Source organism: Eumetopias jubatus, unplaced genomic scaffold (assembly GCF_037043125.1).
Source record: "Eumetopias jubatus isolate StellerSeaLion01/CBP00866 unplaced genomic scaffold, mEumJub1_p1.0 scaffold_10, whole genome shotgun sequence".
Taxonomy (NCBI): domain Eukaryota; kingdom Metazoa; phylum Chordata; class Mammalia; order Carnivora; family Otariidae; genus Eumetopias; species Eumetopias jubatus.
The window spans coordinates 48693301-48712297 of NW_028274816.1; the positions used below are offsets into that span (position 1 = coordinate 48693301).

The 18997-nt window shown below is 38.1% G+C and overlaps 1 protein-coding gene across 1 annotated transcript in view; it reads left to right on the forward strand.

Annotated features, from left to right (window-relative positions):
* Positions 1 to 11382, forward strand: part of ZNF461 (zinc finger protein 461) — a 36308-nt gene extending 24926 nt beyond the window's left edge. Inside the window, exon 5 of the mRNA XM_028096130.2 lies at positions 9696 to 11382. Within this exon, the coding sequence (XP_027951931.1) occupies positions 9696 to 11086 (1391 nt within the window). The 3' untranslated portion in view covers positions 11087 to 11382. The remainder of the gene's footprint in view (positions 1 to 9695) is intronic.
* Positions 11383 to 18997: the final 7615 nt, after the last annotated feature.

The window sequence follows — 18997 nt, forward strand, 5'->3', positions numbered from 1 at the left end:
GAAGTAAATTCTGTCTTTAAGTTCACTGATTTCTAGCTTCTGTTATGTCTACTCTAGAGACCAGTAGTGTGTCTTTTATAACAGCTATTATATTTTTCATTGCATTTACTTCTTTTTTGTAAGTACTTTTTTTTTCCAGAAATATGCTGTTTTTTCATTTATTTAAAGAGAGTTTGTAATTGATTGTCAGTGCGTTTTTATGAAGACCACTTTAAAATCCTTGTCAGGGGGCGCCTGAGTGGCTCAGTCAGTTAAGCATCTTCCTTCGGCTCAGGTCATGATCTTAGGGTCCTGGGATCAACCCTACGTCACTGGGCTCCCTGCCCAGCGGGGAGTCTGCCTCTCCTCCCTCTGCTTCTCCTCCCACTGGTGCTGTCTCTCTTGTGCTCACTCTCCCTCTTGCTCTCAAATAAATAAATAAAATCTAAAATAATAATAAATAAAATAAAATAAAATAAAATAAAATCCTTGTCAGGTAGTTCCAGCATCTAATTAATCTTGGTATTGGTCTCAGTTGATTGTCTTTTCTCCTTCAGAGTTTGGTTTCCCTGGCTTTTGGTATGACAAGTGATTTGTATCATGGACATTTTTGTTTTTATGTTAAGAGAGTCTTGATTCTATTTAAGTCTATTTAAATCTATTTTAGCAGGGAGTCATGCTATTAAGTTTAGTGTATAGGTCTGTCCTACTTTTGTAAGCTTTAGTTCTAACGGCAGCTTAGTTTTCAGAGCCCTTTCAATGCTATTCTGATATGCTCTGTATCTTTGGTACTGCTGGGAATCCTGTTCAGTGCCTGCTGGTCTTGTCTGCAAGGACAGAAACTTCTGTGAATCCCTAGTGTAGCTAGGCCACCTTCTGTGGGTTGGGGGAGGCAGAAGCCATTGAGATACACTTAGCTTCAGTGAGATACAGAAGGCACTGGGCATGGATGTCCTTACGCCAGTGGGCAGAGGACAGGGAGATGCAAGACTCTGCTAATGGTACCTTTCTGGGTGAATTGATCTGTTGGCTTGTACATCAAGAGACTTCCTCTTGCTGTGGCTGCTGATATATCAATCATAGAGTTCTTGCTGCTACTGTAGCTGGCTGATGAAACTGTTGCTAGGGTCTAGGTTGTGGAGCAGGTGCTAGGGATCCCACTAAGTCTTTTGGGCTTCCCTGCTCCTAGTCTTTTGGCTGGAGAGAGTGGATTTTTCTTGGTGTGTGTGTGTGCATCTGCTAATGGTTCCAGGTTGCAGGCCTGCTGACCAGTGACCATTTTGGGGATATATAAGAAAAAAAAGAAAACCCAGGGACAAACTTCCTGGGAAGATGGTGGAGTAAGAGGATCCTGAGCTTATCTCATCCCATAGCTACACCTCGATAACACCCACATCAGTTTGAATAACTCAGAAAATGACCCAATGACTGCCAGAACAGACTGTCCACAGCTAAGTATAGAGGAACCACCACATTGAAAAGGGTAGGAAGGGCAGAGATGTGGGCAGGAACCAAACTGACCTGCAATAATGTCAGTGGGAGGGAAGGACACCACAGGCACTGACAAGGAAGAGGAGCAGAACCCATCCCAGGCATGGGGGACCCACACTGGGAAGATGAATCCCCATAACATTTGGCTGTGAAATCCAGAGGTGTCTAACTTCACCAGTTTTTTAAATTAGTTGGGCTTAACACCTGGAACTTTAAAAATCAGCAGGCTCAGCTCTGAGAGAGCCAGGAGGGTGATAGAAAACTGAGTCCTTGCCCTTAAAGAGACAGCATAATAAACAGCCCTGCTGATCTATAGCATAGAAACAGCAATTTGACAAACCCCTGGGGTACATAGAAAGATTTATTTGCTAATCTCAGAATATGTGCTGATGGGTCAGGGATCTATGGGAGACTTCTCTGAGAACGAAAGAGCTGGCAGGCACCATTTCCTTCCCCTGCCCCCCAGCATAGATATATGGATACCTGTGGGAACCAGCACAGCATGCACACTCTCCACCTAGCTTGCTAACAGCATGCCCTGCCCCCATGCTCTCCTGTGGACCCTCCCTTAGCAGTTCTCCAGAGTGGCTACATGTCCTCTCCCACTGCAAACCAGTACAAACCTTACTAACACCACGTACCTTCCCCCTTGTTCTCCTTTGGATCATGCCCCTCCAACCTGGCCTGGTAGGGGTTCTCCAAAGTGGTGTCACAAGTGTGACAGTGTGCAAGCACCTCCAACAGAGGGCAGCACCACTCCAAAGTGACTCCTGCCCTGGGGACAGGGGAAGATAACCACATCAGTTCGACTGTGGCTTCAGCAGTGGACTTGGAGCAGACATCTAATCTGACCATAGGCCCTGCTCACCAATGACAGCTTCTCAGGAAACAACACGAGGAGAGCACCCTGAAGTTAGGTGCTACTGCATCTCTGGCAGACACCTACTCTGACCCAACTCAAGCCCAAAGTAGCTCTAGACTAGCCCACTAACAACACAGGGACTAAACTCAGCTCACAACAGGCAAAGAGAACCTTTGCAGATGACTGGACTGAAGGCAAATGCAGCTCAGCCACAACAGTAGGGCACATGCAACACACATAGGAGACACCCCTGAAGTTCCAGGTTCTGGTGAATGGAGGACACTGCACTGCGGGCACTACAGGACCTCTTCTTCATAAGGCCACCACTTTCATGAGCAGGAGACATAGCTAACTTTCCTAACACATAGAAACAGACAGAGTTAGACAAAATGAAGAGACAGAGGAATATGTCCCAGATGAAAAAACAGGGCAGAATCACAATGATAGACTTAAGTGAAACAGAGATTTGTAATATGACTGATAGAGAATTTAAAGTAATGGTCATAAAGATACTAACTGGAATTGTGAAAAGAGTGGAGGACCTTGGTGAAACCCTCAACAAAGAGATAGAAAACAAAAATAAACCAATCCAAGATGAAGAACTCAACTGAAATTAAAAATAAGTAGTAGACTAGAGGAAGCAGAAGAATGGATCAGCAACATGGAGGAGAGAATAATGGAAAGCAATTAAGCCAAACAGGAGAAAGAAAAAAGAATAATAAAAAATGAAAATAAACTAAGGGAACTCAGCAACACCATCAAGCATAATAATATTCATGTTATAGGGATCCCAGAAAAGAGAGAAAAAATGGCAGAAAATTTATCTGAAGAAACAATAGCTGATTTCAAGATATACTACAAAGCTGTAGTAACCAAAACAGTATAAAATTAGACACATAGTTCAATGGAAGTGAATAGAAAACCCAGAAATAAGTCCAAAATTATATGGTCAATTAATCTATGACAAAGGAGGCAAGAATGTCCAATGGGTGAAAGTCTCTTCAACAAATGGTGTTGGGGAAACTGCACAGCTACATGCAGAAGAATGAAACTAGACCACTTTCTTACACCACACACAAAAATAAACTCAAAATTAATTAAAGACCTACAAGTGAGACCTGAAACCATGAAAATGCTAGAAGAGAGCACACATAGTAATTTCTCTCATGTTGGCCATACCAACATTTTTCTTGATATGTCTCCTGAGAAAAGGGAAACAAAAGCAAAAATAAACTATTGGAACTACATCAAAGTAAAAAGCTTCTACACAGCAAAGGAAACAATCAACAAAACTAAAAGTCTACCAAATGGGGAAGACATTTGCAAATGACATTCCTGATAAAGGGCTAGTATCAAAATATGTAAAGGACTGATACAACTCAACACCCAAAATACAAATAATCCAACTAAAAATTGGGCAGAAGACATTAGCAGACATTTCTCCAAAGAAGACATACAGATGCTAATAGACACATGAAAAAATGTTCTACATCACAGGTCATCAGGGAAATGCAAATTGAAACCATAATGAGATATCACAGGTATCACCTCACACCTATCAGAATGGCTAAATCAGAAACACAATAAACAAGTGTTAGTGAGGATGTAGAGACAAAGGCACCCTCATGCATGGTTGGAATGCACACTGGTGCAGCCACTGTGGAGAACAGTATGAAGTTTCCTCAGAAAACTAGAAATAGAATTTCCATATGATCTAGTAATTCCACAGAGTATTTACAGAAAGAATATGAAATTACTAATTTGAAAAGATATATGCAGCATTTTTATTGCAGCATTATTTACAATAGCATGGATATGGAAGCAACCCAAGTGTCCATCAATAGATGAATGGTTGAAGATGTGCTGTGTATATATACAATGGGATATTATTCAGCAATAAAAAGGAATGAAATCTTGCCATTTGCAACAACATGGATGGATCTAAAGGGTATAATGCTAAGTGAAGTAGTCAAAGAAAAACAAATATATGATTTCACTCGTGTGGAATTTAAGAAATGAAACAAAGAAAAAAGAGACAAGAAAACATTCTTAAATATAGAGAACAAACTGATGGTTACCAGAGGTGGGTGGGGAGATGGGTGAAATAGGTGAAGGGGATTAAGACTACACTTAATTGTGATGAGCATGGAGTAATGTATAGAATTGTTGAATCACTATATTGTATACCTAAAACTAACATTCTATGTTAATTATAGTGGAATTGAAAAAAAAAAAAAACAGGAAAAAAAAAAGGAAAGAAACCCCAGGGAACTCACCACACGGTAGTTCCTCAAGTCCACAGAATCCAAATTGATTGACCTTCTTGCTTCAGGCTTTCAAAGTAATTTTATTGTATGATAGGTAATTTCCAGGGTTTTTGGTTTTATATAAGGTAGAAGCAGGGAAGAGGGAGTCCACACAATCTTTGTGATAGAGATTTTAAATTTTCCTTTAAAAATGAACTTTAGGGGTGCCTGGGTGGCTCAGTTGGTTAAATGTCTGAGTCTTGGTTTTGACTCAGGTCATGATCCCAGGGTCTTGAGATCAAGCCCCTCATCAGGCTCCAAACTCAAGGCGGAGTCTGCTTGAGATTCTCTCCCTCTCCTCCCTCTGCTCCTCCCTCCACATGTGTTCTCTCTCTCTAAAATAAGTAAAGTCTTTAAAAAAATGTTTAAAAATGAACTTTAGACTGTGCATTTTCTATTGTATTTGCTTTGATTTCTTTAAAGAAGGGGAAGATCCTAAAGACTGTGTGTGTGGAGTACTTCATTTTTATGTCACCATCACCAATCTTTTTCTTGTAGCATTTTTTTTTTTGCTTTTACTTAAATGATTGCCATTATGTGATCTTTCCAAAACAGTTAGTTTACTGAAACAGTTTTCATATTCATTTCATCTATTGGTATAAACAGGGAGGGGAACAAATACAGCTGACTTCTGGCAGACGTACAACTTGGTTGTTGGGATCGTCTTGGATGCGTGTAGCCAAGTAACTAGTACCACTGATCTTGCTGGGTCCTGTCATAATGTATTCCAGAGAGAATGGAATGTTTTATTTAATCTGAGGAGTCTATCTGGTGATTTAGTTAGGAATTGTTACGTGACCAATGCCATGCAAGCTACCAGTATGCTTTTCCCTGGTCCCTTCCCCTGCTACATCTCTAGAGGTAACCATTATCTTGAATTGTATTATGATTATTCCATTTTTAAAAATAGCTTATGACACTTGCATATGCCCTTAAATACTATTTGTTGTGTTTTGCTTATTTTTAAGTTTATAAAAATGATAATGAGATGTGTTTTGTGATTTGGTTATTTTGTACCACATGGTTTATAATTTTTCCATATTGTTTTATGCCTGAGTTCATTTTCATAGCTGTATAATATTTCATTCCACAAATTTCTGGTTGTTATAATTTGGGTTTGTAATTTTTTGCTAGTATGCACAATGGTGCAATGAATATTCTTACATGTCTCCTGAAGCACATAATACAAGATTTTCTCCAGGCTATGTACTATTGGAATTGATGGATCATAGAACATGTTCATCTTCAACTTTATGTTACACCAGATTGTTTTCCTGAGTGTTGGTAGTAATTTACATCACCACTGCAATGTTTAATAATTTTGGTGGTTCAACATCTTAACAATGAGTGAAATTCTTAGATATTTTAAGTTTTACCAATCTCATGAGTATGAAATGGTATCTCATTATATCTTAATTTGACTGTCCTTGATTTCTAGTGAGTTTGAGCATCTTTGCATATGATTATTTAACATTAGTGTTTCTCCTTCTGTGAAATGTTTAAACAGATCTTTTGCCCATTTTTCTTTTGGCTTTATCTTTTTTCTAGTTAGCCTGTTTGTGTCTTCTTTGAGAAATCCATTCTACCTTTAGGTGTGCTTTATATATATCCATATTTTTTCCCATAAGCTTTACAGTTTTTCCTTTAACTTGTAGGTCTTTAATGCAGTTAGAGTTTATGTATTTATGGTGTATGGTAGGGAACCAGAGTTAATTTTTTTATATCTATAGCTAGTTGTTTAATATCATTTATTAAATTATTCTTTCATCACTGCATCTGTAGTGCTTTCTATGTGGGTCTGCTTCTGGTTTTTCCATGAGTCAGGCCCTATATGAATAGTACATTGTCTTCATCTTTAAGTCTTTATGATGTCTTTATCATAGGCAGGGTAAATTCTCTGACTCTGATCTTTTTCAGTAGTGTTCTGGCTATTCTTAAATGTTTGTTTTTTCCAAATATATTTTTGCATTAGTTTTTCAAGTTCTTCAAACAACATTGTAGGAATTTTATTAGATTTGTATTGAATACAAGATAAAAGCTAGAAGTATATACATAAGAGTACACAATAGAGTGAAAAGGCAACCTCTGGAATAGGAGAAAACATTTATAGATCATATAACTGACAAAGGGTTAATATCCAGAATATATAAAGAAGTCCTACAACTCAATATCAAAGAAACCAAGCAGCTCAATTTAAAAAAGGGGGAAAGGATTTTTAATACAGATTTCTCCAAAGAAGATATACAAGTAGCCAGTAAGCACATGAGAAGATGCTTAACATTACTAGCCATTAGGGAAATGCAAATCAAAACCACAATGAAATCTCACTTCACATCCATTAGGATGTTTACTATGAAAAACCAAGGGGTTAAAGGTCTCCCTTTGGCTTGGGTCATGATCCCAGGGTCCTAGGATCAAGCCCTGCATCAGGCTCCCTGCTCAGCGGAGAGCCTGCTTCTCCCTCTCCCTCTGCTGCTCCCCCTGCTTGTGCTCATTCTCTCTCTCTGTCAAATAAGTAAAATCTTATTGAGCCAATTGGATAACTACATCAGAAGCTAGGTATCTTGAGTTCTATCTCACATCATAAAATCTAATTTAGGTGGGGCACCTGGGTGGCTCAGATGGTTAAGCGTCTGCCTTCGGCTCAGGTCATGATCCCAGGGTCCTGGGATCGAGCCCCACATCGGGCTCCTGGCTCAGTGGGGAGCCTGCTTCTCCTTCTCCTTCTGTCTCCCTGCTCATGCTCTCTCTATCTCTGTGTCTCAAATGAATAAATAAAATCTTAAAAAAATTTAAAATCTAATTTAGGTAGGTTGTAGGTCTAAATATGAAAGGCAAAATAGAAAACAATATGAGTATATTTTCATGACCTTGGGATTAGACTGCCTTAAAATTAAGAACTTCTATTCATCAAAACATTAAGAGAGTGAAAATGCCAGGCCCAGAGTAAGATATTTGCAATATGTTGGTTATATTCAGAATACATTAAGAATTCTTACAAAGAAAAAAGAACAGTACAACCCAGGAACTACCCAAATGACACTCGACTGATGAATGGATAAATAATGAATGGTATATTTGTACAATGGAATATTACTCAGCCATTAAAAAAGAAATGAAGTACTGATACATATTACAAAAGGGTTGATCCTTGAAAACAGTGTAGTCAGTGAAAAAAGACACAAAAGGTTACATATTGTATGATTCCATTTGTATGAAATTTCCAGAATAGACAAATTTATAGAGATGCAAAGCAGATTAGTGGTTGCCAGGAGCTGAGGGGAAGAGGAAATGACTGTGGATATGTGGTTTCTTTTTGGCATGATGAGAATGTTCTGGAATTAGATAGTGATCTGATGGTTGAACAACACTGAGAATATATTAAAAGTTACTGAGTGGTATACTTCCACATGTTTAAACTGGTAGGTTTTATGTTATATGGATTTTATCACACACACAAAATCAGTTGGAGTGGACAAAAGACCTGAATTGGCAGTTTAATAAAGAAGATATCCAGTTGGCCAATAAACATATGAAAAAGTGCTCAACCTCACTTGTCATCAGGGAAATTGCAAATTAAACCACAATGCAGTATCATAACATATCTGCTAGGATATGTTATGTAAGATTGACAATAACAAGTGTTGGTGAGGATGTGAGGAACTGGAACTCTTACAATTTGGTGAGAAAATGAGGAAACTATTGGAAAGTGTCAGTGAACTCTGAACAAATGCATATCCCATGATGCAACAGTTTCACTCCTAAATGTATACATTTAGCAGAAAGGAGTCCTATTTCCACCTAAAGAAATGTACAGGAATGTTCATAGCAGTACTAATCATAATAGCCAACAGTTGAAAACAACCCAAACGTCCATCACTAGGAAAATGGAAAAATAAATTGTGTTAGAATAGGATGCTTTATACAGCTGTCAGTCTTAAACTTTTTCTTCTGAAACAGCCTCTGAAAAGCTCTAAGATAAGAAAGACTTTGGAATGTCCTAATTGTTGAAAGGAGGTTAGTGTTGTAGCACACCAATAAAATGGAAATGGACCCTAAATGAGGCCTTATAAGTACACAGCGGGTCTTGTGTTCTCATAATAAAGAATTGGATTTTTAAATTTCAGTTCAATAGGAAGCTACTTTAATTTGGTTATAGGTTTGGCTGCATGTGACAGAAACTCAAAAATAATAATGGCTTAAACTATATAGAAGATTACTTTTCTCTTGCATTAAAGTCCAGGCTGGAGTGGAAGTTCTGCTCTGCAAAACCATTATGTGACATGACACCACCATCCACATTGCAGTCTGAGGAAATGGAAGAATAAAGGTTATAGGACAGGGGCCAGCTGGCTTTTAACATCTCAGAAGCTACTGTATAATACTTATGCATTTTTTAAGGCAGAATTCAGTTACATCGCATATTCTGCAAAAGAGCCTGGGAAATGCAGTGTTTTATATTGGACAGCATTCTCAACTAAAAACCATGGGTTCAATCAATATACAATATACATTTGGGGGTAATTAGTAGTCTCCATATCTTAATCCTTTGGCCTGGTGGAAAGTGTAAACATACTTGTAGATTCTAATTCAATTGATCTCATTCTAAAACTGACTCTGGTAGATACTGATTCATTTGATCTAGAATGTTTCCTAAACATCCATAATTGCAACAAATTCTGAGGTAGATCAAAATTTCAGAACCATTGGGGCTCTTGGCTGGCTCAGTTGGTTGAGTGTTTGACTCTTAGTCTCAGGGTTGTGGGTTCGAGCCCCATGTTGGGTGTAGAGATTGCCTAAAAATAAATCTTCAAAAAAAATTTCAGAACCACTGACTTGACTTGTTAATTAACTCCCTTACTTTCTCCTATGAGCTCTCATTTCTCTATGTTCTCCTTACCCTTTTTTCATTCAGTTGCATGATGGTATTTAAGAGTGCTCCAAGCCTTTCATCTCTTATGTGAATTATTTTTCAGTTATCTCTCTTTTATACCATAGATATTTTATTTGTTTTCTAGCACAAAGCCAGCAATTAAAATGTGTTTCTTATCTTTCAGACTTGATGTCCAGGTGTGAGGCCAAGAAGTTATCTCCAAAAAGAGACATTTATGAGACAGAGCCATCCCGATGGGCTATCATGGAACAATTTAAAACTCATAATCCTGAGAAGTCCATTTTCAGAGATATTTGGGAATGCAGTAGTCAGTTTGAGACACAACAGGAACAGGAGGGCTATTTCAGGCAATTTGTTATCAACCATGAACACATGCCTATATTTAACCAACATACATTACTCACTCAGGAATTTTATAATAGAGAGAAAATTTTTGAATGTAAAGAATGTAGAAAAATCTTCAGTTACCATTTATTTTTTAGTCATCACAAAAGAACTCATTCAAAAGAAAAACTTTCTGAATGTAAGGAATGTGCAGAAACTGTTAATACATCATATCTTACTAAACAGAGAATTCAAAATAGTAGCAAGTGCAATGAATGTAAGGAATGTTGGAGGGCTTTTATTCATTGTTCACAACTTAAACAACACCTGAGAATCCATAATGGTGAAAAACGCTATGAATGTAAAGAATGTGGAAAGGCCTTTAATTACGGCTCAGAACTTATTCTGCATCAGAGAATTCACACTGGTGAAAAACCCTATGAATGTAAGGAATGTGGGAAGGCCTTTAGGCAGCGATCACAGCTAACTCAACATCAGAGACTTCATACTGGTGAAAAACCTTATGAATGTAAGCAATGTGGGAAGGCTTTTATTCGTGGCTTTCAACTTACTGAACATCTTCGACTCCATACTGGTGAGAAACCCTATGAATGTAAAGAATGTGGAAAGACTTTTAGGCATCGCTCACACCTTACCATACATCAGAGAATTCATACTGGTGAGAAACCCTACAAGTGTAGAGAATGTGGAAAGGCCTTTAGCTATCACTCAAGCTTCTCTCACCATCAGAAAATTCATTCTGGCAAAAAACCTTATGAATGTAATGAATGTGGGAAGGCCTTTTGTGATGGCTTACAACTTACTCTACATCGGAGGATTCATACTGGTGAGAAACCCTATGAGTGCAAGGAATGCGGAAAGACTTTTAGACAGTGTTCACACCTCAAAAGACATCAGAGAATTCATACCGGTGAGAAACCTCATGAATGTATGATATGTGGTAAGGCCTTTAGACTTCATTCACACCTTATTCAACATCAGAGAATTCATACTGGTGAGAAGCCCTATGAATGTAAGGAATGTGGGAAAGCCTTTAGCTATCATTCAAGCTTCTCACACCATCAGAGAATTCATTCTGGGAAGAAACCTTATGAGTGTGGAAAGGCCTTTAATCATGGCTTGCAGTGTAATCTACATCAGGCACTTCATACTGTTGAGATGCCAGTAAGATTTCCTCTCCTCTCTCCCCATCCTAGTCTAGCATCATGATAATATTTTTAGAAATACAGGTTTTCCTTTTTGTCTTCAAGGTAAAAGTTGGTAAAATACTGAATTTCATTAATACTGATTTATTTCAGTAATCCTTGGGACAAAAAAAAAACTTCAAGTGGGAAAATGGAAAAGTAATCAACAGGTAAAATTTTTTAATTGCTCTGGTTCCAATGCTGTTTCTGGATTGTTATAACACCCAGTATTGGAGATAAATTTTATAAAACTGTGTTTTTACTGAAACTAGTGAAGTGTGGCAGAAATAAAATGAAAACAATTTCTTCCCCTTTCACAAATCCCTGAGATTGCCAATATGTGCGTGTTGTTCCTTCCTGCTCAAACATACCTGCAAATATGGAGGGTTTATTGCATGTGTGTGGAAGGTTATACCACCTATAGTGACATATTTCATGGCAATTTCTTTTTGCACAAATTGAGAACATTTTCCCAGGTGAATACATAAAGATCTAACTCATTATTTTTAAAGCCTCAGAATATTTCTAGTATGGGATATATATCTATATTTTAAGCCATTTCCTACTGTGGACATTCAGTTGTTTCTATTTCCATCACAAATGGTCATACAATAAACATTCTTACATTGTCATTCTTCTATTTCCATTGTGGAGGGTAGATTACCAACCATGAGAGTGTATGTATGTTTTGATATTACATTGATTTTTTAATTAAAAGAATTAGGCAATAAAAGCACATGCTACAAAATTCAGAAGTTATCAAGCAAGTAAAGTAAAAATTAAAGCTTCCTTAATACCTGGTTCTATAGCCACCTGCTTTACTTACACAGGGTGAACCACAGCTGTCAATTCTTTTGTATTCTTCCAGGGATTAACTTTTTAAAAATTCTTCAGATGAAAGTAGATTAATTATAATTTTTTTTAAGATTTTATTTATTTGACAGGCAGAGAGAGAGCACAAGCAGGGAGAGTGGCAGACAGAGGGAGAGGGAGAAGCAGGCTCAGCAGGGAGCCTGATGGGGGGCTCGATCCCAGGACCCTGGGATCATGACCTGAGCTGAAGGCAGATGCTTAATTGACTGAGCCACCCAGGTGCCCCATTTATAATCTTTCATTCATGAAATTCTCATCATTGGTCCAAATTTAGCCCTCTTTCATTTATTTTCAATATTATCCAGGGATTTATAAACATTGTACTGACTATAAACTTACTGCCTTTCTGCTCCTCATCCTTCATTGCCTGCTCTGCAATATTGGAACTCTCTCCTTTTGTTTATAATATTTATTTGAATCTTCTCTGTCTCTGTTTTTGGTTAAGTCAGACAAGCTAAAAGTTTTTCAACTTTTTCTTTAAAAAGAACTGACTCTTAGTTTTTTGTTTTTGTTTTGTTTTAAGATTTTATTTATTTTTCAACAGAAAGAGAGACAGTGAGAGAGGGAACACAAGCAGGGGGAGTGGGAGAGGGAGAAGCAGGCTTCCTGACGAGCAGGGAGCCCAATGTGGGGCTCTGTTCTGGGATCATGACCTGAGCCGAAGGCAGATGTTTAACGACTGAGCCACCCAGGCGCCTACCAACTCTACGTTTCTATTGATCTTTTCTATTGTCTTTTAAGTCACTTTCATTTATATCTGCTCTTAGGTTTATCATTTCCTTCCTTATGCAAACTTTGGGCTTAGTTCTTTTTTTCTAGTTCCTTGAGGTGTGAAGTTAGGTACTTAAGGTTTTTTTTTTTTCCTTAAGGTAGGCTTTTACCCCTGTAAACTCCCCTCTTAGAACTGCATTTGTTTTATCCCATACGTTTATATCCATTTTCATTTTTCTTAAGAAACTCTTTGGTTTCTGTTTTGATCCATTGGTTGTTCAGGAGTGTGTACTCCTGAAAATATATAATTTTCACATATTTGTGAATTTTCCAGTTTTCCTTCTGTTTGTAGTTTCAAACTATTGGGGTCAAAAAGTTACTTGATATGATTTCAGTGTTAAACGTGGTAAGACTTGTCTTACAGCGTAACATATGATGTATCCTGGAGAATGTTGTGTGTGTTGAGAAGAATGTGTATTCTGCTGCTGTTGAATGGAATGTTCTGTGTATGTCCGTTAGTTCCATTTGGTCTAAAGTGTTATTCAAGTCCACTTTTTCCTTATTGATTTTCTGTCTGAAAGAGCTATCCATTGTTGAAAGTGGGATATTGAAGTTCTCCACTATCCTTTTATTGCTTTCTACTTCTTTCAGATCTGTCAGTATTTGCTTTATATATTTAAATGCTCTAATGTTGAATGCATGTATATTTATAATTGTTATATCCTCTTTTTGAATTGACCACTTATTATATAGCGGCCCTTGTCTCCTGACAGATTTTGACTAAAAGTCTATTTTTATTGATTTAAGCATAACCACCTCTGCTCTATTTTGATTATCATTTGCACAGAATGTCTTTTTATTTTTTTTTAAAGATTTTATTTATTTGAGAGAGAGAGAACAAGCAGTGGGGAGGGGCAGATGGAGAGAGAGAAGCAGACTCCCTGCTGAGCAGGAAGCCTGATGTGGGGCTCAATCCTAGGACCCCCTAGATCATGACCTGAGCTGAAGGAGGACACTTAGCTGACTGAACCACCCAGGCATACTAGAATATCTTTTTCTTTCTTTCTTTTTTTTTTTTAAGATTTTATTTATTTATTTGACAGAGCGAGACACAGCAAGAGAGGGAACACAAGCAGGGGGAGTGGGAGAGGGAGAAGCAGGCTTTCCGCCGAGCAGGGAGCCCGACATGGGGCTCGATCCCAGGACCCTGGGATCATGACCTGAGCCAAAGGCAGATGCCTAACGACTGAGCCACCCAGGAGCCCCCAGAATATCTTTTTCTATCCTTTCACTTTCAGCCTATGTGTGTCCTAAAGCTAAAATGATTTTCTTTTCTTTCTTTTTTCTTTTTTAAAGTGATTTTCTTCTAGACAGCATACTTCGGGATCTTTTTTATTTTTCTTCTTCTTTTTTTTTTTTGGTCCAGTCAGCTACTTGGTGGCCTTGATTGAAGAATTTAATTCTTTACAGTTAAAGTAATTATTGATAGATAAGATCTTAATATTGCCATTTCAGTCATTGTTTTCTTACTGTATTGTAGTTCTTTTGTTCCTTTCTTCCTCTTTTGCTGTTTTCCTTTGTGATTTGATGATTTTTTATGTTTTTCAAATTTTTATTTTTTATTTTTTTAAAGATTTTATTTGGGGTGCCTGGGTGGCTTAGTTGGTTAAGCATCTGCTTTCCGCTCGGGTCATGATCTCAGTGTCCTGGGATCGAGTCCCATGTTGGGACTCTCTGCTCAGCGGAGAATCTTCTTCTCAATCTCCCTCTGTATCCAGCCCCCCCTCCCCGACTCTCTCTCAAATAAATAAATGAGACAGAGATAGCAAGAAAGAGTAAGAGGGAGGTGGGGGGAGAGTTTTTATTTTATTTTAAGTAGGTTCCTGTAATCAGGACCCCAAGATTAAGAGTCACATGACCCCCAGAAAGAGCCAGCCAGGCGCCCCTGAGGATTTTTAAAAATAGATTCCTTTTCTCTATCTCATGTATCTACTATAGGTTTTTTCTATGTGGTTACTATGAGTCTTATATAAAACATCTTGTAACAGTCTATTTTAAGCTAATAACTTCAGTTGCATAAAAATGCCCTGCTTTTACCCTTGCCCTCCCCCATTTTATATTAATGATGCATTTGACATCTTTTTATATTGTGTATCAAGAAATTATTATAGCTAGTTATTTTTAATATTTTTTGTTTTTTAACTTTTATATTGAAATGTGATTTATGCACCACCTTTGCAATAGTAAAGTATTCTGAAATTGACTATTTATCTTTACCAGTGAGTTTTATACTTTCCTAAGATTTCATGTTGTTACTTAGTGTCCTTTCATTTCAACTTGAATTCCCTTTGGCATTTCTTTTAAGGCAGTTCTAGAGTGGTGATGAACTCTCAGTTTCTGTCTTCTTGGAAATGTCTTAATCTCATCTGTGTAGCTTGCCATATCCATCTTAAGTTATCAAAATCTACTTTACCTGTGTATTAACTTAGTTTCAGTGAGATACAGAAATGTTACCCGTCAGTAGCTTTATTTCCACATCCTCTGTTTCATGTTGTTCTACACATTATGTCTATATATGTCATGAACCCAAACTTTATATATATATTTTTAAAGATTTTATTTATTTATTTGAGAGAGAGAGAATGAGAGATAGAAAGCACGAGAGGGAAGAGGGTCAGAGGGAGAAGCAGACTCCCTGCTGAGCAGGGAGCCCGATGTGGGACTCGATCCCGGGACTCAAGGATCATGACCTGAGCCTAAGGCAGTCGCTCAACCAACTGAGCCACCCAGGCGCCCCAAACTTTATATATTTTTGTGTCAACTAAAGATGCTGAATAAAGAAGAGGCAAAGTTTATACTATAGAGGTTCTTATATTAACCTTCTTATTTACCACTTCTATTTCTCTTTGTTTCTTGTGGATTCAAGTTACTATCTAGTGTCATTTCTTCATTCTAATATAGCTTTGCTCCACTCATCTTTGTGCTGTTATTATTTAATATAGTACATTTCTATATGTTCTAGGCCTAACAATACAGTTACATTGTATACAATTTTATAAGTATTGTATAGTATAAGCCCTAACAGTTTTCCTTCTTTAATAATGCAAGTGCCTGACTTAAACCAAGGCATCCACTTCAAAGATGGCTACTTCAAACACTTGCCAGCCACATAAAGAGCCAGGTCTTCCCTCTTCCAAGGCTTTTTTGTTTTAGAGATCTTGATTGATTTCAACAACTGACCATTTGGGCTGCTTGTTTTTTTCTCTTCCTTCACATTAAATTCCTGTTCTTATGTTCTAACTTCCATCAGTAAAGAGTAAGCCCTCAAAACCCTAGGCCCCCCACCCACAACCCCAATAAAAGTAGAACCTTTCACTCTCTGTCTCTCCCTGCAGCCCCTCTCTGTGGCTCTAAGTGTGTCATGTAATTTTCAGGTCTTGCAAATAATAAATGTTTTCTTCCAAAGTTTCCTGATATTTATTGTTGAGAGCATATTGCAGTCATAATAAGAACCACAAGGGCCAGTCCAGCCACAACATTGGTTATCAATAGATTGGGACTATCACAAAACATTGTTTTATATATATAATTGCTTTTTAGATCAGTTAAGAGAGGAAATATGCATTTGTGCTCTCTTTTTTATAATTACATCATTACCTTTACTGGTGCTTTTTTGAGTACCATCTAAAGTCACTTTCATTCTGAAGAAGTTTCCTTAATGTATCTTGTAAGGTGAGTCTGTTACCAACAAATTCCCTCAGTTTTTGTTTGACTGGCAATGTCTTTATTTCACCATTTTCAATTTTTATTCATTCATTAAAAATTTAATTAAATTATTTATTTTAATTTTTTTAAAGATTTTATTTATTTGAGAGAGAGAATGAGAGAGAGAGCATGAGAGGGGGTTGGGTCAGAGGGAGAAGCAGACTCCCTGCCGAGCAGGGAGCCTGATGCGGGACTTGATCCCGGGACTCCAGGATCATGACCTGAGCCGAAGGCAGTTGCTTAACCAACTGAGCCACCCAGGCACTCTATTTATTTTAAATTTTTAAAATTTATTTATTTATTTATTTGACAGGGAGAGATATAGCGAGAGAGGGAACACACGCAGGGGGAGTGGGAGAGGGAGAAGCACGCTTCCCGCTGAGCAGGGAGCCCGATGTGGGGCTCAATCTCAGGACTCTGGGATCATGACCTGAGCTGAAGGCAGACGCTTAACGACTGAGCCACCCAGGCACCCCTAAATTATTTTATTTTATTTATTTTTTTAAAAGATTTTATTTATTTGAGAGAGAAAGAATGAGACAGAGAGAGCATGAGAGGGGGAGGGTCAGAAGGAGAAGCAGACTCCCTGCTGAGCGGGGAGTCCGATGTGGGATTCGATCCCAGGACTCCAGGATCATGACCTGAGCTGAAGGCAGTTGCTTAACCAACTGAGCCACCCAGGCGCCCCTAAATTATTTATTTTAGAGAGAGAGAATGCAAGCATGGTCAAGGGCAGTGGGAGAGGGAGAGGGAGAGAATCTCAGACAGACTCCATGCTGAGCACAGAGCCAGATGTGGGGCTTGATCCCATGACCCCAGATCATGACCTGAGCTGAAACCAAGAGTCGTACACTTAACTGAGCCATCCCAGCACCCCTATTTCACCATTTTTTAAAGACAATTTTACTTGCATATAAAATTCTTTGTGTACATATTTACCCCCTCCTCTCAGAACTTTGAATATTTCATTCCCATTGTCTTCAGGTCTTCATTGTTTCTGATAAGAGATCCATTGTTAACTTTATCAGGGCTCCCTTGTAAGTTATGAGTCTTTTTCTGTTGCTTTCAAGAGTTTCTTCTTGACGAGCTTTTACTCATTTTACCATGAGGTCTTTGTGGATCTTTGCCTGGAGTCTCTTGAGTTTCTTGGATGTGTATATTAAAGTTTTTCAGTAAATTGGGAAAATTGCAGCCATTACTTCTTAAGTGTTTTTTCTGCTTCTCTCCTTTATATGTATGTTGGCATTCTTAATGATGTCCTACATTTCTCTGAGGCTCTGTCCGTTCTTCATTCTTTTTTCTTTCTATACTTGGAATTACTAATCTTCATAATATTCACATTCATTCTTTTGCCAGCTCAAATCTGTTGAGTTCCTCGTCAGTTTTTCATTTTGGTTATTGCAATTTTATTTTATTTTTTAAAAGATTTTTATTTATTTATTTAATTGACAGAGAGAGAGAGAGAGACAGCGTGAGAGGGAACACAAGCAGGGGAAGTGAGAGAGGGAGAAGCAGGCTTCCAGCCAACCAGGGAGCCTGATGCAGGGCTCAATCGCAGGACCTTGGGATCATGACCTGAGCCGAAGGCAGTCGCTTAACCAATTGAGCCACCCAGGCACCCCTAGTTATTGCAATTTTAAACTCAATTTCTATTTGGTTTTCTATAATTTTAATTTCTTTTTCTTTTTTTTTAAGTTTTATTTATTTAAGTAATCTTTACACTCCATATGGGGTTCAAACTCATGATCCCGAGATCAAGAGTCACATACTCCTCTGACTGAGCCAGCCAGGCACCCCTCAATTTCTTTATTAATGTTTGCTCTTTGATGAAGAATTGGCATCATATTTTCTTTTGCTTCTTTAATCATGCTTTCCTTCAGTTCTTCAAAATAATTTTAATGGCTTCTTTTTTGTTGTTTTGTTTTTAAAGATTTTATTTATTTGAGAGAGAGAGAGACAGCGAGAGAGGGAATACAAGCAGGGGGAGTGGGAGAGGGAGAAGCAGGCTCCCTGCTGAGCAGGGAGCCTGATGAGGGGCTCGATCCCAAGACTCTGGGATCATGACCTGAGCCAAAGGCAGCCACTTAACAGACTGAGCCACCCAGGCACCCCTAATGGATTCTTTGATGTCCTTTTCTGTTAAATGTGACATCTGGGCCCTCAGACAATTTCAGTTGCTTGCTTTTTTTCCCCCTATGTCTGGGTCATATTTTCCTATTCCTTTGTATGTCTCATAATTTTTTTGTTTAAAATTAACACATTAGGTAATATATCATGTTATATATTTTAGCAACTCTGGGTACTGATTTTCCCACCCTGCTTTCTGAACGTTGATAATCTGTGGCCCTCAATCAATCTCAAAGTCTTTCTTGTTTTATTTTACAGTTGGCTATACGGTGATAATGTCTTACACCCTTTAAAAGGGATGAGCATAAAGTATTCAGGGCCACTTTTCATAAGGGACCATGCCACAGGGTTCCATGAGTGTTTTTATTCTATAACTCGGGGCATCAGACTCTTTTGCAGAGGCATAGGCAGCAGCACTGACAAAGGTATTTTGTATGATCTTGACCATCTGGTTTTAAAA